Source organism: Carassius gibelio, chromosome B13 (assembly GCF_023724105.1).
Source record: "Carassius gibelio isolate Cgi1373 ecotype wild population from Czech Republic chromosome B13, carGib1.2-hapl.c, whole genome shotgun sequence".
In the NCBI taxonomy this organism is placed as follows: domain Eukaryota; kingdom Metazoa; phylum Chordata; class Actinopteri; order Cypriniformes; family Cyprinidae; genus Carassius; species Carassius gibelio.
In genome coordinates this window covers 6,171,969-6,186,643 of record NC_068408.1, presented here as the reverse complement: position 1 = coordinate 6,186,643, position 14,675 = coordinate 6,171,969, and the positions used below count along the sequence as shown (strand labels likewise).

Sequence of the window (14,675 nt, the reverse complement as noted above, 5' to 3'; positions counted from 1 at the left end):
GACCGCAAAAAAAGCTGAAGAGTTGCGGCAATCCATGAACAAAAGATTTTATTCAGTCACATTCAACTTATTTAGAATCTACAAGAACAGACAGTGATCAGCTTGACTTTTTAAATTAATTAAAACCAAAGAAATGATATGTGCTAAGAGATCCCAACACCCACACATGATATATAAAGTAAAAGCAAACCTGAATTAGAACTGAAACAGAATTATACATCCATTACAACAACTTCAAGGTCATGGTGACTTATTAAAAGGTATGTTCTGGATTCAATACATGTTAAAGGAATGCAAGACGGTTGATAATCACAGAAAATATAGAATAATCTCCATTTAAAATGGAAGTACATGGGACCAGGAACTAAATATTAAAATGTATAAATGTTTAAGAGAACTATTCCCAGTTCTAAAAATACAAAATAAACAACTTTTGGAACTCAAACACTTAATGTTTTACAGAATAATTCAGCATAAGTCAGCATTCTTGCTGCTCAAGTCTTGAGCTGGTAAAATCTACACCTTGAATGCCATGCAAGTCACTTTTTTATATTAAAGCATGATGAGAAGATAAGTGCTATAACAACCACACCAGCAACATTTCTGCTTTAAACCATCTGGAATGCTGGCCCATTATAACCCAATTTTAAGTGCACTACATTGACAAACTACTAAAAATTATTTTCTGTGGTAATCAACATCATAACACAAAACGCAGGGCATTTTTTATTTAACTTGTATTGAACAAGACTTCAATTCTGGTCCAGTACAGACCCATGAAAGATCTTTTGGGAGTTTCTCCTTTGACGTGACATGGCTACTAAACATCAACACAGGGTTTAGAAGTGCTTTAAGGCGAGTATACGGCTCCAGAGGTCCTCTGCAGTGATTCTGGGGAGTTTGTGAGAGTATCTGAAAAAGACATACGTCCCTCCTGCAGCAGATACAGCTCCACACAGCCACAGACCTTGAGTGATCACCTGCAAAAGACCAGAAAGACCATTAGTTATTTTACTATACTGTGAAAAATGTAAACAACTTTTTAAATCCAAGTTTTAGGTGAACAATGTAGGCTACTAACAACATCAGCAGTGAATGACAATTTCCGATGTAAAGAAATAGGCTTTTACAATTATAGGCTATGCTACAGTTCAATAAAAAAAAAAAAAAAAAAAATTTACAATAAAGAAACACTGAACAAAAACATATATTGCAAAAAAAAAAAAAAAAATCTTGAACTTTCTATTTATTAAATAATCCTGAAAATGTATCATGGTTCCCACATTTTTTTATATATATATAAATATATAATTAATAATAATAGCTGATTTCTGAAGGATCATGTGACACTTAAGACTGGAGTAATGATGCTGTGCATCAAATAAAAATTTGGCTTAAAATAAAATTTTAAAATATATTAAAATTGAAAAGGTTTCATGACAATATTGCTGTTTTTACAGACTTTTTATCAAATAAATGCAGCCTTGGTGAGCAAAAGATTCAAAATCAGATATTTAGATTAACAAATTATGTGTGTTTCACACACAAAAGAATAGTCAAATCTAGTGCATTGCATTGTGGAATACAGTTTGCTGCTAAAGCATACATTTCAGCAAAAAAAAAAAAAAAAAATACAGGATTGGTCTTCACCTTATTTTGCCAATGCCAGCGCTTCACCGCTTCGTGGTACCGTGTTCTGGTAAATGTAACCTAAGAAGCATGTAATACACCATACGAATTAGTGAACTAACCACCAACTAAAAACAAGATGATACAGAACACAGAAAGGAAGGCTCTTACCATTGTGTAAAGTGGGATGATTGTTTTTGGCATGATGAAGTGAAGGAAATTGTCCAGGTATTTTCGAAACAGGAAATATCTGGAATTGACGTGTGCTCTCATCTGCGACACAGATCACATCATGAGCGAAGCTAACGGCAGCATTTAATGTTCTAGCTCTTGGTCTGGCCTTAACCTCTTGAAAACAAATGTGTGTGTCTGTATCTTCACCCTGCCATCAGTCTGTGATCAGACCTGTGTCACTGTGGCCAGTATGTCACATGCAATCATCTGGACAGACTCATTACTGCTGCTGCGTGAGTGTGTGTTTGTTCTGTAATGTATGTGTGCTTACTACTTAATGAACAGAAAAACCCATGACCTTGATGTTGCTAGCTCTACGAGGCGCTACAGGAATATATTATATCCTCTATTCAGTTATTTTTAGCTTGAATATTTTCATCCATCCATCAGGATTTATCTTTACAGTTCATACATCCTCATTCCCATTCAAAGTAACAAAAGCCACCTGCTCTCTAATTACTCTTGGGGTTCTTTGACTGGTATGTGCAGCGCCGCTTCAGTTCGAACACAACTGTTGTCAAATGAATGAAATGGAAGTCATGTGACAGCACTTGGTGTTCAGATACAGTATTGCATGGCCTACCTCTACATAGTTGTACATGGCCAGGTCAGCGATGGCGTGGTCGTCAGGTACACGGACTCTGGTGTATTTTTCAAGCACAGCAGCTGCAGGCAAAGCATATTCAAAATAATTTAATTTAATCTGCAAACAAATATTTGGCATTCCTTAGATCTCTCTTAGAGTTTATTTAACAGTACTGCTAATTACTGATGTTACTCTGGGATGTTCCAAACAGTACTTGATTTATTTAAAATTATACGTTTTATTATGTTTATTATATAAATAAGGGAGAAGATTAAAATAAATGTATAACATTTTTTTTATTATAATTTAATTAATAAATTCCTTTCATCTCAGAAATTTTGGGGGGTTTATTGTCTTACCAAGGTTTTCATTCAACTGGTCCATGATCTCGTCAAAAACTAAACAATCCTCAAAGCCCTGTGAAACAAAATAAAATAATGACACATTTATTGGTTATTAATTTTATTTCACTTTGCTGAAAATTTCAATCTGCAAGACCATCAATGACTACATTTACAAGCTCCCAATTTTTTTAATAAGATCCATATCAGGGTTAGTATAGTTAACTAAATGTGTGTGTGTGTGCGTGTGTGTGTGTGTGTGTGTGTGTGACCCTGGACCACAAAACCAGTCATAAGTAGCACAGGTATATTAGATTGTTATCAGTAGCCAAGAATACATTTTATGGGTCAAAATTATACATTTTTATTTTATGCCAAAAATCATTAAGATATTAAGTAAGGACCATGTTCCATTAAGATATTTTTTAAATTTCATTTCGTAAATATATCAAAACTTAATTAGTAGTATGCATTGCTAAGGACTTGCATTAGGACAGTTTTCTCTATATTATATATTTTTGAACCCTCAGATTCCAGATTTTTAAATAGTTGTATCTCAGCCAAGTATTGTTCAATAGCAAAACATACATCAATGGAAAGCTTATTTATTATTGTATAAATCCCAGTTTTTCAAAACATTGACTTTTATGACTGGTTTTGTGTTCCATGGTCACATATATAATTTCAGACATACTACCAAACTACCAAAAATGAATTTTAAAATAGACCTAAAAACTAATTCAAACTAAGATACTACTACCTACTAAAGTAACACTGGTCCATGTTCAGGTCAAGCTTTTATTGAGTACAAAGATGTTTGCATGCTCCAGAACTATTGGAACATTTCTGTATACTGTTAATCAGATTTCATCTGGTGTTCAGGTTATGTTTACATCACTGGGAGAAATTACAGCTGGAGACTTATTGAAAAAACTGAAGCATTTTGATGAGTATGAATATCCTCTCCAACCCCCACTTACTGCATTCATGCCTTGACCATAGAAAGGAACCACAGCGTGGGCCGCATCTCCCATAAGAACACACTTATCAAAGAGATGATACGGGGAGCACTTCACCGAGACCATGGCCTGAGCCGGCAGCCGGAAGAAATCCTGTTTTAGAGCCTCACTGTGAAAACACAAAGACACACTCAGTCCATAACATACATGCATATATAACACTGGCACGTCTGTTTGTGGCACAGTGACTCACGGCTTAATTATGTTAATTATGACATTCAATGTAGGACAATCTCATTCAAAGCATTCTGTTAATTAAAAAAAGAAAAACAACATTTTTAGAATTACAATCTGAACAATAACACTGACAAGTTACTCATATAATATAAAATCCGGAAACTGAATATGCTATATTAAGGTCATATGTTGTTTCAAATTCGTTTGACTTATAATTCAGTAAAAAAAAGGGCACTATTAGTCACCATTTACTGCATTTTATTGGGATACAATAAAGCAAATGTGACTGGGACTTTTATTATGCCTAATATCTCCTTTTTGTTTCAAAGAAGAAAGAAACACATGTCTTGAGTTAATGATGACAGAATATTTTATTTCTGGGTGAAATATACTTAAAAAAAATAATAATATCATACTCTACCATTCCTACTCCAACCATAAAATAAATTCAGCAAGGATGCATTAATTTAATCAAAAATAATGGCATTTATAATGTTACAAAATATAAGCAGCACAACTGTTTCCAGCATTGATAATAATAAGCAAATCATCATCCCAGTACTGTATCTCCTTCATATTAAAAAGCCACCCGCTGGGCTGTGTCTGTTAGACTGCAGTTTCACACCTCACTGAGAAAAGAACGAAGCAGAAAGATTGACAAGAGACTGAAAGAGAGACAGAACAAACTGTACTCACATTCCTATTAGAGGTATGGAGTCAGGAAAGTATTTCTGAAAGAAACGGATGACCTCGTCACCGGAGCGGATCTTCTCGAATTCTTCAAAGGGCATGAAGAGTGTGCATGTGAACGTCTTGTCCTTAAAAAACCCAAATCAAAAGAAACATGATTTTCTGCCAGGAAAACCACAATATAACCACAGCAAAAGATTATAATGCACTTTCAAAACACCTTCGGAGGAAATACTTGTACAGAAAATGTGAGACTTTTTGCATTTGCATGAAAACCACACTATACATAATACCCAGCACTAAATCAACAGCAAAAAAACAAACTAATAAATAGTTAATCCCCCAAAACATTTTTAAATAATAATAATAATAATAATATACAGTAATAGCAAAAACTAATAATAATAATAATAACAAAATACTTATACTACTAATAATAAATACTACTACTATTTATGATAATAATAATAAAACACTAGATAACAAGTTTACAAAAACTTAAAATATTTTTTACAATTTTATAATCATAGTAACAACAATGAAAACACCAGGTAATAGATATTCACAAAAAAGTTAATAAACAGTAAAATAATGAAATATTCTGTAGTTTAAAAAACAATATATTGAAAATTGTAATATTGTAATTGAAAAAGTATAATAATGTAATTAAAAATAACAATATATGAGTAAAACACAATGAAAAAGATTACGTGACCTTACCAAGTTGGGCAGGGCAATCATCATGAAAGTGTTTCTGGGCCAAATGTGCAAGTAATTGGGCTCCATTGCAAACTTAGAGGGCACAGAGAGAACGAGATGTGAGCAGATAAAATGATGGCAGATATGTATTGAAGATAAGATTGTTGTGACACCTACATCTCCGTCTTTAGGAGGCATGGTGAGCTCCATGTACCCGTGGGGAATGTATGTCTGGCTGTAATTGAAACGACTTTGCCGTAGGTACTGCTTCCTGACGGCAGAGAAAGCTCCATCACAGCCTACAATCAGATCAGCTTGGATATCCTTCTTCTGGCCATCAGGTCTGTTCAGAGACAAAACCTCTGCTGAAATATAATCTGATTCACACTCAATATACAAACACGCACATACATTTACACATGACCCTCTTGGGCAGCCAAACCTGATCTGTGACTGAAGATATGTTTAAAAAAGCTTTTCAAAAGTTTAGTTCACCTAAAAGTGAAAACTTTGTGCTCAACGAAAAGAAATATGGGTTTGGAATGACAATAAGTTGGGTAAATAATATTGTTGATATATATATTTTTTTCAAGTCTGTATAGTTTTATTTATTTATTTTTATATGTATTTATATATTTATTCATTTTTGTTTATTTCATGTTAACTATTTAACTTAAAGTTAAACTAAACAACAAGAAATTCAAGTAACTAAATTGTTATTTTAAGACTTTTTTACGACAGAAACTGTGACTATTACTTTACATGGCACCCAAGGTATTTTAAACAAAATCACGGTATTATTCACTCCCCAAAATGGAGACAGAATGTGATTACAGTTTACCCAACGAAGGTCATCGTTCCCGATTTTGGACTCCAGTCCTGCAGCTTGTGATCAAAGTTCAGTGTAGTGTTTGGATATGTGTCTGCCGCTGCAAGAAAAAAAATTCAATTCTGTATGTTTATTCAGTAAATAAAAGGAATAAGATTCAAACTGGATTGATTTCTTGATACTAAACTCATTTCTGCTTAAATTAACTAACTTTTAGAAATGGCATTCACAAGTTTGCAACCTGCCATTCAGAAGTGTGGGGGTTAATTGTTTCTAAAGGAAATTAATACTTTTAAGGCCTGTTCACACCAAGAATGATAACTATAAAGATATAGCTCTAAAAATCTAAGAATATCAGAGTCCACACCACAACTATAACAATAAAGGCACAGAGAAACTATACCATTGGAATCCCTTTCAAAACAATTTTTTTCCAGGTGATGAATGAAAAAAACATTGACAGCCAATCAGCATCAATCTTGCTTTCTCGAGAATGTCCACTAGTGTGTACACTAATATCTTTATCTTTATAGTTATCGTTCTTTTTGTAAAAGGGTCTTTATTCAGCAAGGAGACACTGAATCGCTCAAAAATGAAAGCAAAGACAAAAAATTTATGTTTCAAAATAAATGCTGTTCTTTTAAACTTAATATTCATCAAAGAATCCTGAATAAAAAAAGTATCACGGTTTCCACTAAACTATTAAGTAGCTCCTTTCCAGCTTTGCCATCACAGGAAAAAATTACATTAAAAAAATATTTAAATAGAAAACATATATTTGAAATTGTAATAATATTTCACAATATTACAGTTTTTACAGTAGTTCAAATAAATGTGGCCTTGGTGAACATAAGAGACTTCTCCAAAAATATTTAAAAATGGAAAACTTTTTCACAAAACTTTTCAAAATTAAACTGGATATTCAAAAAAGGGACTTGATTTTATCCATTAGTGACTGATTAAATCCCAAAAAGTGGGCAAATGAAAAGAGGACTTGAAACAAAAAATATTTGAGGCCATTTGGGATTGATATGCAAATAGGGTCGTATATCTTCAAAATAAACTAGGTCATTTAAAAAAAAAATGAAGGTACATGAGGTACCATATAATGTATAAAGTGGCACATTAAGTGTTTCAAATGGTTGTTTAAATGAACTGTCACCTGTTAGCAGCTCCTTGTTGAGGTTAGCTCTGTCCACAGAGAGGATGTACTACAACAGAAAGAACAGTCATATTTCGGGAACTTCCAGTTTAGAGTCAGTCAGCCGTGGAGAATCTATCATGCATGTTCTGGATTATCTGGGATATTTTAAATCTGAAATGATGGATTTATGACAGCCATGGAGTTCAGTCACCTGAAAGGCACTATAATCTACAGCTTAGATGTCACAACTGTTTAAAAGCACCTTGACGCACATTGTTTGCAGCAGTGAGTGTGTATTGTGAGGGGATTACATAGTAGTAGCAGCAATAAACTAATGGTTTAAAAGCAGTTCTGTTTCAGTCCATCTGGTGATTTCCAATCAACATAATCCCCGCAAACCTCATCAGGAACAAAATGAACACACAAACTGGGCCAGAGAAAACTGAGCTTTTCATCTCAGCTGTTTTCAAAGCATATTTAGGGCTGTTTTGTTGCAAAGATGAAAGAATGTCTCACGTGTTAAACAGGATATTTAGTTGTGTTAATCAGTTGTTCTACAACTGGTTCTTCTTCATTATAAATATTTAATATTGGACATTTAAAAAAACTATTTTTTTTGAAAAATGGTGAATAATAAAATTACATATAAAGGCTCAAAATATGCACATGCATTAAGATGCAATTATTTAAATGATATACCTCCTACTTCTTATTAGTTTCTTTGTTCATAAATTTCAATGATATTATGATGACCTACACAGGCCTAAAATGCAATTGTATTAATTATGCAAAATTACTTCAATTGTATACCTCTTTTTCTTAATTATTTTTTGTTTATAAATGTTGATATACAGGCTCAGAAAACAAATTTATTAATATGAAAAATAATTCAAATTATATACCACTCACTATTTTGTTCTTTCTTTCATAAATTTCAATTATATTCTAATGACCTTTACAGACCCTAAACTACACATTTATTTATATGTAAAATTATACAAATTATATGTTTTATTCATACTAATAATAATTATTATTAATAATATTTTGTTCATAACAACCTGTCCATGTTCACTTGCATTCAGATTTCTGTCAAACTACTGTAGTCTTATTTATTCCACATTTATAAAAGTTAGACTTGTGTAGATGTGTCAGGAAACCAAATGTGCTGATTTCTCATAAAAAGAAATGCCAAAGTCCTAATTGCCACTATTATGTGTGCATTATGATTGTAATGATTAACAAACTGGTTTGAGGGGAGATGGGTGTATTGACTCTGCTGGGGTCACTGGTCACGTATCAGCACACAGACTCAAAGCATGAATGTATGTGTGATGTAAATGTTCTCAACTAGTGGGTAAATAACCCTGTAACTGTGCAACAACTTTACTGCAATCTGTCATGTGACTGTGCATTTCTGAAACACTGAGATAAAGATCCAGAGGATAGCCATTTGAAGTTGTATATGTTTGTGTGAATATGAATGTGTAAATCTGAAAATATGTACTGTTACCTGTCCCTTTTTGCCATAGGGTATTGGAGAGCGTTTTCCATTCAGATTATGGATCATTCGGGCATGCATTGGAATGCCTTTAGAGACTATCTGTAAAATTAAAAAAACACATGACAATATATATATGCACACAGTCTCAATGATCTACACTACCGTTCAAATGTTTGGGGTCAGTAATGTTTTATTATACTCACTGAGGCTGGATTTATTTAATAAAAAAAATACAGTTGAAACAGCAATACTTTGAAATAATATTAGATTTTTCTTATGTAATATATGAATTCATGTTATGAAATTTTCAGCATCATTTCTCCAGTCTATGATCCTTCCGCAATCATTCTAAAATTCTGAAATGCTGCTCAATAACCTTTTTGTTGTTGTTGTTGTTGTTGTTTTTGTTTTTTGGATCCTTTCACAAATATAGTTCATAAGAATGGCATTTATTTGAAATGTAAATTTACTGTCACCTCTAATTAAATCAATACATATTTGTTGAATAAAAGATCAAATAAAATACGATTTTATATATATTATACAATTCATTGAGGCACAATATTTGGAACTAAAGCCAGAGAGCAATGAAAAAATTAAAATTAAAAAAAAAATTTAGTTGAAGCCCCTTACCAAAACGTAACGCTAAAATCTCAATTGAAAATGATCGGGGTTGATGGGAATATTGTTGCAGGACCAACAAAAGCTGTTGCTCCAGGCAGATGTCCTATTTGGGTAAATCATGTTATGTACATTAAATACAAGAGCTAACAACAGCTCCATCCGTCCACCTTATGCCTCTAAAGCTTCAGACTGTCTGTCACACTCTGTCAGATATGAAAATCATGTTAACTCAGGATTGAGTTCATACAGTATCCCTGACCTGGCATTTCTGGCTCTGTCGAGCTGAAAAATCACATAGTGTAAAATAACCAAATCACAGAGAGACAGGACTCTGTGTGCTAACCATATACAATTCAATCCTTCCTATCAAAACTCTAAGTTTGACTGTGTATGTATTGAGTGCAAGCATTTGACCTAGTTTCACATGGTCAGACTTCCTCATAGTACTTTCAACACTTCCCTCTGCGGAAAAGCCAGAGAATAACTCAGTCATCACAGAATTCATGAGTTCTTACTGTAAATACTGTACTACTGGTTACCAAGATGTTTATTAATAAGCAACCGCATGCTTATATTTTTCCTAAAAGTGTGAATCGTGATAGAAAAATGCTAAACAATAAACCCAGCTCCAAGGGGATTGTCTCTTTAATAAGTGTACTAAACTGTAAGCCACTGTATTGATCAAAGCATCTGCTAATGGCTTCTTACTACTTGATCGAAACACTGTGCTATTATTAAATAAACTGCCTAGTGTCTACGAAAATGTTGAATATGATGGCTTTAACAACTATTTAACAACAGCTTTTTTATAAAGTGGAGACTTATGTATGTAAAATCTGAATAAATGCATGCTACAAGCGCTTAACTTACACAAAAAAACAATGATAAAACCCACCTTATCCTCCATTCCCACATGTTTCAAGGCCTGGCGCCCCCTATGTGACAAAGCCAAGTTGATGCTTCGACCTTTCACGACTTTTGCTTGACGAATATCTAACAGAACAAAAGTTTAAACGAGGAGGTTAGGAATGCATTTGAAGTTAGGAAGACATTTGAAACCATATATCTGTACATTATGAGAATGTGGTGGTCTATAATTGTCTAAAATCCTTCCACAATATTATAACTGAGCTCAAATTGTTTTGAAGTGTGCGCCGTATGAATAAAGAGTGGAGTGATATAACTGAGATGCAGAATGACAGCCTTAAAGTAAAGTTTTGATTAATGCTAGTGTGAGAGAGATAGCTCATGTTTTCACCTTCTCTGGATTCATAGACTGCAACGTCAAATCCTCTTTTGGCGAGGAAGCAGGCAATCAGCGATCCAACCTAAATTGACAGGGTTAGAATAAGAAATAGATTATTTATGACAACATAATTCCATGTTTTTGGATATACCATGTTAGTACAATTTTGTACATTGAAATATATTGGAGTTCAATGTAAATACTATATCATGGTAGGCTTTAAGAAAATGGCAATTATTAACCACAATATGTTAATAACTGTACTATGATTCAGTAAAAGTACATTTTTGTATAATAATGTTTATACATAGGGTTTCAGAGGATCTAAAAAGCTTGCAATGGCATAATTTTCCCTTATAAACTTGTACTTAAAGCATATTAAGGAAAGAGAAGACTTTTGGATGATTTTACTTTAATAATTTTTATCTCAAATATCTATATAAAAGGGTACTGCTGAACTTTCTGAGGCCAGGGCTTTACATAGACACTGGCTGACCGACACAGGTTTAAACAAACAATATATTATTTACAGACAATATGCTTATGCTTTGTGTCAAGTGCAGTATTATTGGTCATATTTTATCATCAGTCTTTTTATGTCCCCTTTAAGCATGAGATCAGAAGATCAAACCATTAACGAAGGAAACATTTAACTCAAAGTCAGTTTATGCAACTATAAACGCATAAAAACACTTGATGAAAACATAAACACCCCCATAACTCATTGAATATATTCATAAGCCATTAACTGTGTTACAGAAAGAGTACAGGCTACATTTAATTTAATGTAAATTTAATGTATGTATTTAATTAAAATAATTCTTGTCAGATTACCCTTGCATAAATAACTATAAAGTGCATAGAATAATGTAAAAAATGTAATACAGTCATGAATCAATCTTCACCACATCTGTAATAGAATATTTACAGAGTTTCATAACCACTTTGTCAATCATTAACGTTCACCTGGTGCAAGTTATAGTAGAATTATAGTATACCTGTATTACTGTGATTAACAAAGATCATTTTAAAATAATTGTCCATTTTATTTTACTTTTCATAGGAAACATTCTCTGTACCCATAGAAATATAACAGACCACCTGAGTCCAACTTTTCTTTCATTTAGAGGTCATTTTCTGTGATTTCAAAATTTTTAATGTCTTGATAGATAGAGACATTGACAGAGACGGTAGATAGTGATTGAGAGAATTCAAAGATATGTAATCAAGTCATAAAGATCAAGTGTTTCTCACCAAACCGCCTCCCACCACCGCGATCACTTTCCTCTCACTGCGGCTGGATTCATGTGTGTGCGTGGAAACACTGTCCATGATGATTTACAACACTAAAGTGTTCAGAGTTAAACGGCTATGCTGGAATCAGTGCGTGAATGAGTTTCTGAGAGTTTTCAAGAAGGGGGTTTCTGGTTATGAAGGAGGAGCAACACAAAGTCAAACATCGACAGCCGGATCAACAGGTCGTCGTTTATCAGCCCTTCAGTCTGTATGTCAGAATGGAATTACATTTCAGTTGGAACAGATATGAAACCTAATGTATGTGATGATCAAACACAACCGAACTTCACACACTAACTCAAACACACACACACACACTCACACGGTTTACATTAGTAGTCATAATCGTCGTGCATTCATTACAGTTCGTAACACCCAAAACAACAGTTATAACTTCAGAAAATACCAGGTTTACTCAGTACATATCAATTATGTTTGTATGATTTACAACTGTAAAAACACCACCTAGTGGACGTGATCAAAATGGCATGGATTCGTGTGCGACGTCAGGACAACACTGACGCATTCACAACGTGACTAAGATGCGTCAGTCATTTTAATCGGTCACGGTTGTTTTAGATTAATTCCGTGACCGTCTTACAGTTTTTTTCAATCGCTAACAAGCACTTAACCATACTTCAGATACTTTTTCTAAACTCTTAACACAGACTAACACCTACAAAACACAATTGGCCAAATGGATAATTTTCTTCTCAAAAACACATTTTGTTAAATATATACTAAATCTTCTTTTCAAAATAGAACACATCTTTCTCTACACACACCAACTTTACCAAAACACTGGAAATCTGACTCAAAATTAAATTATTCTGTCAAAGAATAACACTTGTTTTCACCTCAAAAGGTACATGCAGTCAATCAAAGTACACCAGGTTTCAAAATACTGGCTATTGTTGACATTACAAAAACTGCATAGACTTTTCAGTCTCAGTTTTGCAGGTATTTGCATGCAAAACATGCAATTCACTGTTTTACACTAAATTTCTTGGTTAGGAACTGTATGTCCAAATGTACAGTAATGTTCACATTCAAAAGCATTCCAGTAAAAAGCTATTTTTTTCCTTTACTGTTTACTGCAGGAGGTACAGTAGAAACACAGTGTGATAGAACAGAAAAGGTTTGACAGTATTGCCTACAGTGAACAAAATATCCATGAAACACATAAGAGCATTCCGAACAAAAAAACAACAACAGCAAAAAGCCCAGATAAAAAAGGAGAGGGGGGGGGGGGAAATAAAAACAATCTCTCACTGCTCCTACTCCTCTCACAGCTCCTCTCACTGCTCCTCTCACTGCCCCTCCACCTCTCACTGTATCTCCCACTGCTCCTCTCACTGCTCCTGCATCTCTCAATCTCTCACTGCTCCTGCTCCCCTCACTTCATCTCTCACTGCTCCTGCTCCTCTCACTGCACCTCTCACTGCTCCTGCTCCTCTCACTGCATCTCTCACTGCTCCTGCTCCTCTCACTGCTCCTGCTCCGCTCACTGCATCTCTCACTGCTCATGCTCCTCTCACTGCTCCTGCTCCGCTCACTGCATCTCTCACTGCTCATGCTCCTCTCACTGCTCCTGCTCCGCTCACTGCATCTCTCACTGCTCCTGCTCCTCTCACTGCTCCTGCTCCTCTCACTGCATCTCTCACTGCTCCTCTCACTGCTCCACTCACTGCTCCACTCACTGCTCCTGCTCCTCTCACTGCATCTCTCACTGCTCCTGCTCCTCTCACTGCATCTCTCACTGCTCCTGCTCCTCTCACTGCTTCTCTCACTGCTCCTGCTCCTCTCACTGCTCCTGCTCCTCTCACTGCATCTCTCACTGCTCCTGCTCCTCTCACTGCTCCACTCACTGCTCCTGCTCCTCTCACTGCATCTCTCACTGCTCCTGCTCCGCTCACTGCATCTCTCACTGCTCCTGCTCCTCTCACTGCTCCTGCTCCTCTCACTGCATCTCTCACTGCTCCTGCTCCTCTCACTGCTCCTGCTCCTCTCACTGCATCTCTCACTGCTCCTGCTCCTCTCACTGCATCTCTCACTGCTCCTGCTCCTCTCACTGCTCCTCTAACTGCTCCACTCACTGCTCCACTCACTGCTCCTGCTCCTCTCACTGCATCTCTCACTGCTCCTGCTCCTCTCACTGCATCTCTCACTGCTCCTGCTCCTCTCACTGCATCTCTCACTGCTCCTGCTCCTCTCACTGCTTCTCTCACTGCTCCTGCTCCTCTCACTGGGCCCCTTGCTCTTACTCTTCCTCGACCATACATTACAGTGTTTGTCTTTTTCTGTTTCTGTTTCCAAAAATATCACTCTTCAAAGTCCTCCTTTTATTGTATAAGTGTCAATGTAATAGAAAAAAATAACCCCTGCCATTGAGTCTAAGCCAGATAGGAATCAGCTGTGGTTGGCCCAATTTACACAGCATAAATCAGCTAAGATATATTGTTTTTGAACTGATATCATTGCAGAAGCAGAGGTTTTTATACTGTATCTAAGGTTTTGAACATTGTTTTTGCTATTGTGTGATGTTGTGTGTTAACATTTGTAAATACTACAAAAACGATCCATAATTTTGTTGGGAGGTATAGCTTGTCTGTTCAGAAAATGTAAGCATTGTGGAAATGTATTTAATGACCCCATAT

At 35.1% G+C, this 14,675-nt stretch overlaps 1 protein-coding gene across 1 annotated transcript; it reads right to left on the bottom strand.

Moving 5' to 3' along the window:
- Nucleotides 1-31: 31 nt before the first annotated feature.
- LOC127970243 (kynurenine 3-monooxygenase) lies at nucleotides 32-12,144 on the bottom strand. Its single transcript, XM_052572640.1, has 15 exons — nucleotides 11,977-12,144; nucleotides 10,735-10,804; nucleotides 10,372-10,469; nucleotides 8,862-8,951; nucleotides 7,367-7,415; nucleotides 6,217-6,304; nucleotides 5,553-5,718; nucleotides 5,397-5,468; nucleotides 4,683-4,804; nucleotides 3,771-3,918; nucleotides 2,809-2,866; nucleotides 2,447-2,529; nucleotides 1,801-1,902; nucleotides 1,651-1,710; nucleotides 32-980 (listed from the first exon to the last, which is right to left on the bottom strand). Exons 1-15 carry the CDS (start codon nucleotides 12,052-12,054, stop codon nucleotides 840-842), a joined length of 1,425 nt encoding a protein of 474 aa, XP_052428600.1. The 5' UTR covers nucleotides 12,055-12,144; the 3' UTR covers nucleotides 32-839.
- Between the last annotated feature and the right edge of the window lie 2,531 nt (nucleotides 12,145-14,675).

What these genes read in the sequence shown, in the direction of transcription:
- LOC127970243 (XM_052572640.1), bottom strand. Translation starts at nt 12,054, where the DNA reads ATGGACAGTGTTTCCACGCACACACATGAATCCAGCCGCAGTGAGAGG. An exon ending in GGAACGATGACCTTCGTTGG is followed by an intron (nt 5,719 to 6,216) that starts GTAAACTGTAAT and finishes GTCTCTGAACAG; the next exon opens with ACCTGATGGCCAGAAGAAGG. An exon ending in ATGGTCAAGGCATGAATGCA is followed by an intron (nt 2,867 to 3,770) that starts GTAAGTGGGGGT and finishes TTTGTTTCACAG; the next exon opens with GGCTTTGAGGATTGTTTAGT.